Source organism: Maylandia zebra, linkage group LG10 (assembly GCF_041146795.1).
Source record: "Maylandia zebra isolate NMK-2024a linkage group LG10, Mzebra_GT3a, whole genome shotgun sequence".
Taxonomy (NCBI): Eukaryota; Metazoa; Chordata; class Actinopteri; order Cichliformes; family Cichlidae; genus Maylandia; species Maylandia zebra.
In genome coordinates this window covers 21,035,687-21,047,283 of record NC_135176.1, presented here as the reverse complement: position 1 = coordinate 21,047,283, position 11,597 = coordinate 21,035,687, and the positions used below count along the sequence as shown (strand labels likewise).

General features: G+C 41.0%; 1 protein-coding gene across 1 annotated transcript; it reads left to right on the top strand.

Annotated features, from left to right (window-relative positions):
• The first annotated feature begins 3,767 nt into the window (after nt 1–3,767).
• On the top strand, nt 3,768–6,461 carry pou4f3 (POU class 4 homeobox 3). Its single transcript, XM_004550335.4, has 2 exons — nt 3,768–4,164; nt 4,516–6,461. The coding sequence occupies exons 1-2, from the start codon at nt 4,042–4,044 to the stop codon at nt 5,446–5,448; spliced, it is 1,056 nt and encodes a 351-aa protein (XP_004550392.1). The 5' UTR covers nt 3,768–4,041; the 3' UTR covers nt 5,449–6,461.
• Nucleotides 6,462–11,597: the final 5,136 nt, after the last annotated feature.

Genomic DNA, 11,597 nt, shown 5'->3' with positions numbered 1-11,597 from the left:
TTTCCAGGCAAAAGCATTCCAGAAAATATGAACCTATTCTCTTGTGTGGTCTCATTCTTCTTGCATGTGCTCGGTAATTAAATAATTCACACTGCAGTATTAGTACTTATAATTAGGCTATAGCATTAAAGATTATACCTGTGCTTAAAACACATCAAATGTTATGACTAAACAGTGGAATTACTGAAAGCCATTAGATTTTTTCCTTATACTTTAAGTACTTTGATGCATGAGTGCATTAACCTTCTTTTAAATGGTGTGTTTATCAAACCTTCTGACAATTTTGTTTTGCTACATCTGGCATTTTTTGCAATTTATGCTTAAAGTTCGGGGTGAAGGCACTGATGACGTACAAGTGTCAGAAAAGCATATCACAAATGACACTTAAACCCCTTATAACACTGAATTTACTTATGGTAGAACCTACTTTGAAATTCTACTCTACGTGTGTATTCACATTTATCCAAGTGTTATTGGGTCAAAATTTTAGCTCTTTTTATTGGGGGTGGGAGAGCTCGAGCCTATCCCGGCTATCATAGGGTGAGAGGCAGGCTGCAACCTGGACAGGTCATCAGCCTGACACAGGGCTAACAGAAACATGGACAATAAGTCACACCGATGAGCTATTTAGAATCATCAGTTAACCTATCTCCACTGCATGTCTTTGGACTGTGGGAGGAAGCCAGAAGAGAACCCAAACAAACAGGGAGGCCCCAGGCAGATTGTGGGGTCGAACTCCCGACCTTCTTCCTGTAATGCAACAGTGCGTGCCACCATGCTAGTCTGGGAAGTGTTATGGGGTTATTTCCAAGTATTTTGAAGTCCATCATGCCATCAACATGATTATTCACAAGTGGAAAATATTCAAGATAGCTGCTAATCTCAGGAGTGGAGGTCCCAGCAAGTTTATCCCAAGGTCAGACTGAAATACACAGAGAAGCTGCAAAAAACACGAGCTACATCTCCGACTCTACTGGCCTCAGTCAGCATGTTAAATAATAATACTGAACAAGTGTGGCTTGTTTGGAAGGGTTGCCAGGGGAAAGCCTCTTCTCTCTGAAAAGAAGATGGCAGCATGGCTTAGGTTTGCAAGAAATTGGATCTGAACAAACCACAAGATTTCTGGGGGGAAAAAGTCCTCTGACCAGGGGAAACAAAAGTGGAGTGTGTGCCCATAATGCAAAAAATTAAGCACAACATATTAACAGCATACCAACTGTCTGTGCACTTTGCAGTCACTTCTCTGTATCCCAAAGTATTCTAGAGTAAAATGTGAAGCCATCTGCCCAACAGATAAAGCTTTGCACAACAGCTGAGGAAAAAAAGAAGTGAGATTCTGCAACGGCCCAGTCAAAGTCCAGATGTCAGCTCAATTGTACAGTCATGCATAAACAAACGACAACCCTCAATGAACTGAAGCAGCACTGTAAAATCGAGCGGGCCAAAAAATTCCTCCAAAATAACATGAAAAACTGAAATCATACGGAAAACGATTACTTCAAGTTATTAATTGCAAAAGTAGTTTGATTCTAACAGATAATTAACTGTGCGACCTCAGAGTAAAGTGATTCATTTAAGGAACAGTCAAGTTTGAGAAGCATCCTAAAGAACATTAATTAAAGTAAGATGGGTCAGCGCCCCAGCGTCGCTATGTGATAATGATAATGTGAATAAGTAAATGGGATTTTTTTTCATAAATTTCCAGAACACATGAAAACAACTTTTGCATTTTTATTTTTGTAATATTACACAATGAAGGATAATATTAAAAAGAACATTTGTAAAGGAGATCGAGTTACATAAAAGTAGGGTCAAAGCTGATTTATGGCTTAATAATTAGCCAATAAGACAAGCCGTTATGGTCATGGGCGTCCACTTTGATACGTTCCCAAGCAAATCCCAACGCATCTGAGTGAAGACACCACAGAGCAGCTGCGACATATTAAAATATCACTGAATAATGCATGACCATTTCTTACTTTAGGAAGTCAAGTGAAAACACTCAGAATCTGTTTAGCTTAATGCAAGAACTTCCAGCTCGTCCCAGGGGAAAGGACTTGAAGGGCTTGACAGTTCAACATTCCAGATTTCATTCTGACCTGGTTACTGGGAGGTGAAGGAACAAGCACTGGGAGAATTGACTGTGCTTGTGTATTTAATTATATCATCAAAAGTAAGCTGCTGATTGGTAGCGCGCTTATTTATTTATTGTTTCTTTCCTGAAATTATTCATCACGGTGTGTAATGAAGGCTGTGACAGTATTTAGATCGTCTGGTGGAACTGAGCTCCAGATGTAGCCTGGCCAGATGGATGGGCGGTGCTGATGGCGTGGTGTGGGGACACGTTGGAGAGGTGGTGCTGCAAATATGACAAAGCTCTTTATAAAACAGGCCAGGGCATCTTCAAACTATGAAGAGTGCAAAGATGACATAGTACAATGACCACTAAATTATGAATAACCCCAGCAGTGTAACAGCAAGCAGGGGTTTCATGCTTTCTACAGACTAATGCGGAGATTCAGGTTCTTGTATCTGATTTTTATTCTCACGCTGATGAAAAATGATATCTTCTGGTGAGATCTCACGTGTTCACAACTCAGTTTAAATAACACGTTGGGTAACTAAAAGTATCGCACGAGCGATCAGACTCAAAAAAGCCAATCAGGGGTCAATCTCTTTAATGCATTTAAAAGGAGGAAACTTTGAGGGCGTTTCCTTCTGCTGAAAGTGAAAAGTTTCTCAAAGTCTGAGAGGCGTGCTTTGTGACATCACGCTTCAGCCAGAGGCTATGTGGAAAGCCTGTATTCACATACAGTGCGGATAGTCTGTCAATGATGCAGAAGATTATAGTTAAATTTTCGAAACTAAAAAATATTTAGTTTAATATTTTAGAATATACATCAAATTATCGTTCAAAGGACGTATATCTGCGTTTGAATTACGCCAGGAGAAGATCATTAAAGGTATCTCTATGAGTCTGTGTTGAGTTATTTGAACGCAACACTCGCAAATATGAGTTAAGGCCACATGCTCTTCGCAACCAAGTCTGAAAGTCAAAGTTTGCCCGGGTCGAGAAGTCCTTGGCTGTTTTAATCTGTGTAATGTATAAGAACCTGCCAGTGTGGTAATGGATGCCTGCCACGGTGGTGCTAAATTATTCACAGTCTGGGGAACCAGAGAGGCAGCAGGATCGGATAGACTAGGCTGTGTCATCGGGAGCCTCTGCCAACCTGGCTCCTCTTTCGGACCGTCCAGGCCGGCTTCGTGAGTTTTATCCAGGCAGCCACATGAGAAGACCGTGAAACAGCCCGAGGACTGGCGTTCACAGTGGATGGGACAAAGCCAAGGCCGTTGGGTCGACCGGTCAACCAGCAGGCCTTAGATACAGTTTGGAGCACGCAGGACCAAATCCATCCATAAAGTCATCCAAACATATCCATCCACGGTTTAATACACACTCAGTACTACTACTCAAAATGCTGCGCTGTCCTCGGTGCTGAAATGATTGAAACGGTCTTTGTGCTGCATAATAATTGCTACATTGCAGCCTGCTGTAAGCCTTTCACTCTGCTTGTCACCTATGACCTCATCGTTGGCAATGGTGGGGAGCTCGGAGGTATCCTGCATGAACTTAACACTGGATTTATAGAAATAACATAGGCTGTAAATGTCGGTGTGATAATACACATCTATATCTCAGGGGAAAGGAAATTACAAGACTCCAAATATCAAGGATGCCGTCGATAAATAGCCTTTTAATTAAAGAATTGTGGGGCTTTTTGGTTTTGCTTATTCTTAGACGCTTGCGCACAGAGTCCACGATTCTGCAACCTGTAAGTTGAGCAGAAGAGAGGGTGGGTGGGAGGAGGGAGACTGAAAGAGGAGGAGGGGAGAGGGAGGAAGCGGGAGAGGGGAATGCCGGGAGGCGCTGCTGATGTTAACTGTTCAGTCTGGTGAAGGAGAGCAAAGGAGCCGTGTAGCTGTCCGTGCCCCAACTTTTATGTCAGGGGCCACACTGCTAGCGAGGTGCTTGCAGGGAGGATGATGATGACCATGAACGGCAAGCAGCACTTCTCCATGCACCCGGCTCTGCACGAGCCCAAGTATCCCGGCCTGCACTCAGGCTCGGAGGGCATGCGCAGAGTCTGTCTGCCCGCCCCACAGGTACGTTCAGGTCAGGGGAGAATGACTGGAGTATACTGGGTGAGAGAAAGGGGAAAATATCACACTGGAAATGTCTGTAAAGTTGATTTGACAGGACTTTGTTCTATCCGCTATCTCTCCCTCTCTCTTCTGTCTGTACCCCCCTCCCCCTCCCAACCCCATCCTCCCCATCTCATCCACATGTCTATTCAAGCAATGCTCTTGCTTTCATATTAATTTTTATGACCTGCGCTTTGAGGAGGGTTCTCTTCTCTCCTCGGCGCTGCTTGCCTTTGGAAAATGTTTTTTAGATCCTGAGAGCTGCCTGACAGAATTCCCCACTGACTCCAGTATGCGCACTCTTGCTTGCAGCTGCAGGGCAATATATTCGGAGGCTTTGATGAGAGCCTGCTGGCACGGGCAGAGGCTCTGGCGGCTGCTGACAGCATTGTCTCTCACGGCAAAAGTCACCCGTTCAAACCAGACGTGACTTACCATACCATGAACAGTGTCCCCTGCACCTCAGCTTCATCTTCTTCCTCTACTACCGTGCCCATCTCCCACGTTCCTTCCACCATCGCCTCTCATCACCACCACCACCTCGGACAGACCCTGGAGGCCGGAGACCTCCTGGACCACCTCTCCACCAGCCTGGCTGTGACCGGGATGGGTGCCCCAGAGCCTCCAGGGATGACCACGCCGGCGCACCACCACCAGCACCCTCATCACCACCTGCAGACTATGGGGCAGCTGCACCAGGCGATGGCCACTATGGCCCACCCTCACTCCCTGTCCGTTCACGGCGGTATGGCTTGTGTCAACGACGTAGAGTCGGATCCCAGGGAGCTGGAAGCCTTCGCCGAGCGGTTCAAACAGAGGAGGATCAAACTCGGGGTGACCCAGGCGGACGTCGGGTCAGCTCTGGCCAACCTCAAGATCCCAGGAGTGGGGTCTTTGAGCCAGAGCACCATCTGCAGGTTCGAGTCCCTCACCTTGTCCCACAACAACATGATCGCGCTCAAGCCGGTTCTCCAGGCCTGGCTGGAGGAAGCCGAGGCTGCCTACCGGGAGAAAAGCAGCAAGCCGGACCTTTTCAACGGGAACGAGAGGAAAAGAAAGCGCACGTCCATCGCCGCGCCGGAGAAGCGCTCTTTGGAAGCGTACTTTGCCATTCAGCCCCGACCCTCCTCGGAAAAAATTGCGGCGATCGCCGAAAAACTGGACCTGAAAAAGAACGTGGTTCGAGTGTGGTTTTGCAACCAGCGGCAAAAACAGAAACGAATGAAATACTCTGCGGTGCACTGAGTTACACAGATCATGAATAAAATAGCCTACTACATTTTTGATCGAGTGATTAATAATAGCCTAAGTAACCTAACTAACAGGGATTTTGCAACGTGTCTCATTTTGGATTGCTCCCAGAAAGACTTTTACTTCATCCCCATTTCGTGTCACGCACTCTTCATTGTTGCACTTTTTCGATTTTGTTATTAATACGGGACTGATAAATGTGTTATAGATCTGTAAGGAGGATGACTTTGATGTTGTTTGTCTTGTATCTTGCACACTCTAAATGTGGATTTTTAGGAAATTCACCCTGACAATTTGTCACATTCAGGGATTATTAACTCACTTTTTATAAACCATTACTTGGAGTTCATGGAGGCTGAATTTATGGGCTGTTTAAATGTTAAACTGATGTTATCTGAAGAGACAGACAGAGTCTTCAGGAATTCGAGAAGAAAAGAAAAAATACGATTTTGTAAGATAATTGGTTGAGACCTGAGTTTGTCCTCCACATCACTGGCTCATATACACTGAACTATATGTCGTTTTCACCGCTTTCTTTTTCACCTCTTTTCTTTTTGAAAACTTCAGTGGAATGTGTCCTCAGTGTGTTCACCTTTTTAAATCACTATTTTTTCTCGGTATTTTTCTTTTTTGCGAACTAATCAGCTCTCTTCGTGAACTGTGTGAAGGTAATTTACGCACAAGCAACAGTGACTCTTTCACAAGGTATATGACACTGTGAGTCTGGCTATCTTTAATTATTTAGAAATGAAAATGACACCGTCTTATATATATATATGAGGCACAGACGTGTGGCTTTGGCTGCTGCTATATTTTAATATTTTGATGTGAACGTGTTTTGGACCATTACAGGTGAGCTGTATATTTATCATATTGGTGAGATATATCCAGTATACAGGCCTCCATCACCTGATCTAACTATTTATTTTTTCTCACTCTTGATTTCATTTGGAAAAAACATGTGTGAATTTTAAACTTAATAAATTATCAGTTATTTTTTAAAATCCCACTGGGGCGACTTTATTTCTGTGACTTATGAAGCTGCATTCATTTACTCTTGAAGTTACAGCGCGAGAGCCGTTACCGTGACGAACAAATCGCAGGCCGAACCAATGGGCCATAACTTCATTGTAAACAGTTTGTTTTTATGGGACCTCGCCAGACTGTTTTATTTATAAATCCCCAGACCTCTGCTGGAATTAAATATGTATCGTTGTATATGATAGCCGACAAGGACCAAAGAAAGAGACGGGCCTCCGTTTCTACAGCGATGTTCACACCGCAGAGCGCTGACTGTGTACACGCTACTTATGGCCCCTTTCTCTAATTAGCACGGTTTTAATTATGGATGCCCTCATGTCACCGTGCATGGGCTTTGAAATTATTAAGTAATGACGATGCAATATTAATTATATATTGGTATAAAACGAAGTAATGTGGAAGAGTTGGAAGTAGAAGCCTGACTGGGAACTCTGGGAACTCTAGGGAGACATTGGCTGTACCACAGTTTAACGCAGGAAAGATGGGAATGGTTTTTATGATTTTCTTTTCTGTTTATCTAAGTAAGTATTTAATTTTATTTTTTGCTATTTACATATTTTGTGTAGTTTAAAACAAATATTTTAATATTTTGATATAATTATTTGGGGGAAGCGCGGAATAGCCTATCGCACCCAGCGATTATTATTATTATTATTATTATTATTATTATTATTATTATTGTTGTTGTTGTTGTTGTTGTTGTTGTTGTTGTTGTTGTTGTTGTCATATTTCTATATGGAAAATATCCCAGTGCTTTTAAAAATAGGCCCAACCAGTTTGTTTTAGTTTTAACAATAGTATTATTAAATTAAATTAAAATAAAATACATTTGTTAATAGTTTCGGATCAATTTACAAATACACGGAAACGTTTTGGGGTTTGTTGATGAGAAGTGAATACTCACAGTGTAATTTACGGGGAACAAAAAGAACTTGAGAGAAGACGGTAAAATAAAATGCAAATTCTCGCCCAGTTGATTTTTGACCTGTAAACGTTAATTTCATTTAATTAAGTGTTATTTTATTGGCCTGTAAGAAAACATTTCACTTTAATTGTTATTAAAAATACTCCATTAGCGTGAAACTCTTTTCAAGACCAGAGCCAAATTTCTCTCTAACGGCCGGCACGTTTGTGGCATAAAAATGAAGATAAAACAAGAGCTTGGCGGTGTGAATAATTCATTTTTGGAATACCTGCATTGATATCATAACGTCGTCCCTATGCGGTAAGTTGAGCTGAAGGCTTGTGCGTTAGCGACATGTGGCGACTGAGGGCACCTCAATTATTCAGCAGCAGCTGAAAGGTATATTGCGTTTTCTCGTGCAATAACAGAGACGTGATCAGGGGCAAATTCATGCGTCATCTGCAAGGCTATATATATATGTGTGTGTGTGTGTGTGTGTGTGTGTGTGTGTGTGTGTGTGTGTGTGTGTGTGTGTGTGTGTGTGTGTGTGTGTGTGTGTAAACTCACAGCTAAAATAGTGACGGGTGAAGGACTTGAGACTAGTAATAATAATAATGATGATGATGATGATAACAGTGGTAAAAAGAAACAGGGCTAACACTGCGATAAAGGGAGCAGAGCTCTGTGAAGATATAGTGAAGATGTTTTCATGCTGGGATGACTATTTTCAGAGGTGGCTGTACTTAAGTAAAATTTTCAGGTTTTTGTACTTTACCTGTGTATTTATTTTTGTGACAGCTCTTTACTTTTACTCACTACATTTCTAAACAAATATATGTCCTTTCTACTGCTTACATATTCAAAACAGGCTCGTTACTTTGGTTTAACACATTTGAGTGGAGTTATTAGTTCACGTCACTGTGGGTCTTCAAACATCAAACTGATCTGAGTCTAAACAGTAACACATGACAGGCAGTCCCGTTTGTGTGTTAGTTACCACGGAATGAAAGGTGCAAGGCCGTGTGCGTGTGCCATAGTTAAAGGGGTTAAAGGTTGTTTTCGTTTTGTTTTTTGGCACCGGAAGAACTGCAAGTGTACATAAGTTGCATTATCGTGATACTTCAGCATCTTCAGCACTTCAGCCCTAGGAAGAGGAGCCAGCATAAACATACAAACATTTTTTAAGCGGCAGGTCATTTCAAATCCAACGTTTCCATCAGCTTAACAAACATTAGTAGTTTGTCTCACAGTGTGTTGCTAGCTAAAAGTCCAGCTGCTGTATTTTACAGGGAGGGAAAAGAAAAAGAGCTAACTTCACTCAGAGATGGAGAAAGATAAGAAAGACAGGACAGGAGAGGAAGAGAGGTTAGGTTCAAAGGTAAGGCTGCACATTTAAAGCGTACATTAAGTCCTCATGATTTTAAATCCGATGTATGTTTTTATGTTATGTTTTTTCATATTGTGAAACGTGCTGTAAAACAAATTGAGGCAGACTGGATGGAAATCCGCTGCAGGTTAGTGCAGGGTAAACAGGTTAGTTTGCTGTACTGTGATGAATTTAAAGTAAAGAACAGCGTGAGACTGGTGCACAGCTGCTGTGGGTTAATGCTCAGAGAAACGTTACTCTAAGTGCCTCAGAGATGAGTTTGAAGTTGATGATTAGATTCATTGACTGAATTCCACCTTCATACCAACTGTATACTGTCTAATATAAAGACAGCATATAGTACAGTTTACTGTCAGTGTAGAGGATGGAACTCAGCCAGGGCAATTCATGAAACATCTGTATGACATCTGGTTGAATATATATATATATATATATATATATATATATATATATATATATATATATATATATATATATATATATATATATATATATATATATAAAATTGTTTTTATTGTTTGTTTGCCTAAGCCTAGGCTGCTGCCCTGGCGACCCGGCCTCGGATAAAGCGGATGAGGATGGATGGATTGTTTGTTTGTATTGTTTAAGTGAATATATTTACGAGAATCCAAATTTAGACTCATATAAAGTTTGTAATTCCATCTACTAATATAAATTAATTATTACATTAATATAATATAAATAGGTTCAGTTAGCTTTGCACAAAAACAGGTGGTAGAAACTTCAACTTTTACCTGAGTACTTTTCTAACATTAGTATATGTACTTCTACTTAAGTACAAACTGTCTGACTATTTTTGACAGAATGAAGATGAAAGCTCTGTTTAATTGCTCAAGAATAGGTGCACATATATGTACCCCCTCTCTCTTTGTCTCTCAGTTTGCTTTAAAATACGCACTCTCACAGGGTGGCTGTCATCCGTGGGAGCACACTAAGGGAATGTGAAGGGAGGGTAAAGCCAAGACACCCCAAACTCAATAATTCATCCCATGCCAGTAGCAACAAATGAGAATGTGACCAGAGCGAGGGAAGACAGCTACCTCTGGGCTCTCTATTAGTCACCTTCTATTATCATCAGAAGCCAAACCGCTGCTACACACACACACACACACACACAGAAATATACACACACCTGTGTGCAGCACAGACCTGGATACACATGCTCACAGGCACACAATGAGATTGTGTTACTCTCTAGAAACTTGAAGCCAAGATGATGGATGAATGTCTTTTAAAGGTACAGCAGGTGATGCTCTCTGCAGTTTCTGTCACTTTTTCCATGGTTGGATCCACATTCTTTCTGTTTCGCTAATGCTACATTCTTTCAAATAACTCATTGCATTAGTGCAGTTCTGAAGTCCTTTTGTAATTAATTGTTTATTTACAGGGTAAGAAAAATCTACAGATTTTATAGTATAATATACTAAAGTCCATTTTTTGTTATAAAGCAAATTAAAGTATTTGCATTTCTGCAGTACTGTGCAAAGGTTTTTTGGCACTTCAGATTTAGATTCTTATTCATTCCATTAGGGACACAACTGACAGTCATGTATCATTGCAGTATTTTTAGCAACAACAATAAGAGTCCTGCAACAGATGTAATGTCCTCCACAGAGACCTTATCTCAACATTATGGAGTCAGTCTGAAATCACATACAGAGACAAGACACTGAAGTGATGTAAATCCACAGACTCATGGCAGTCATGTTGTGTGTGTGTGTTTACTGTACTTCATATAAAAGTAATAGATAAATAAACAGAAAATAAATCATTAATAATGGGGATAATCTTTTAATTCCACTACCTGATGTGAGAGTGCTGCCTTTATTTTCTCTTTTTTGAGAATGTTTTGTACTGCTGGTCAGGCAGTTTGTGAGAATGGCTGACAGGTTTCCAAAATAACGGAATAATAATATTAATGGAGACAAAGTTATAGAGGGTAGGCTGAAACTAAAATGAACTTGCTTATAGCACTTCCTGTAATTATAGTAGTCTCTTGTTCCAAAGGAACTCAAATCAGTAATTTGACTTTAAAATACAAATATTCTGAAGCACCAGCAAACTGTCATTGCTTCCACAGAGAAAATTAGAAATGTAGGATAGAAAGAAATTTAGACTCTAACACCCTGTGCTTGAGGCCAATCGTATGCAGATACGATTCAGTTGTGGAAACATGTCTGAATAGTCTGTGTAGAAATGGCAACACTGGAGGCTGCAGGCGAGAGATCCTTCCTGCCTGATGACAGATGAGAAGCAATTAAAAAAAAAAAAAGAAATAGCAAAAATTAAAAAACATTTCTAGCAATTTCATTTCTTTCACAGAAGAGCACATTCATGTTCCAGCTCCAAAAATAGAAATAGAAATGTAGGGGTGTATATTAGAGGCACTCACAGAAACTCACTTATATGCACTTGCTAAATTCATTCAGCGGGTCTGAAGAACAGTATTATATACCCCATTCATTATTCAAACCTCTCCATTATCAAAGTGCCCAGAGAAATAAAACTAACCCAGCCAGAAATAATTCACTGTGGCGTGATTTTTTTTTCCTCTACAAAGCACTTAGCTGGTCAGAAGATGAGCTACACACAAACCCAGATTAGAGTGTAAGAACGCATAATCACAATAAGGTCTTCTGAACATAATCAAACTCCATAACTCCACTCACATGTGGCTGTAGTGTGGCAAGACAAAGGAAAGGAAACGGGAGAAAAGGACTTGTGGGAGGCATAAGTTAAGAAACAGACTAAGGAAAGAGAAGATGGAGGAACAAAAGACAGAACATACTC

Bases quoted from the DNA above. Each gene is read 5' to 3' on its own strand.
- pou4f3 (XM_004550335.4), top strand. From the start codon at position 4,042: ATGATGATGACCATGAACGGCAAGCAGCACTTCTCCATGCACCCGGCT. The intron at 4,165-4,515 runs GTACGTTCAGGT...TCTTGCTTGCAG, and splicing joins TCTGTCTGCCCGCCCCACAG to CTGCAGGGCAATATATTCGG.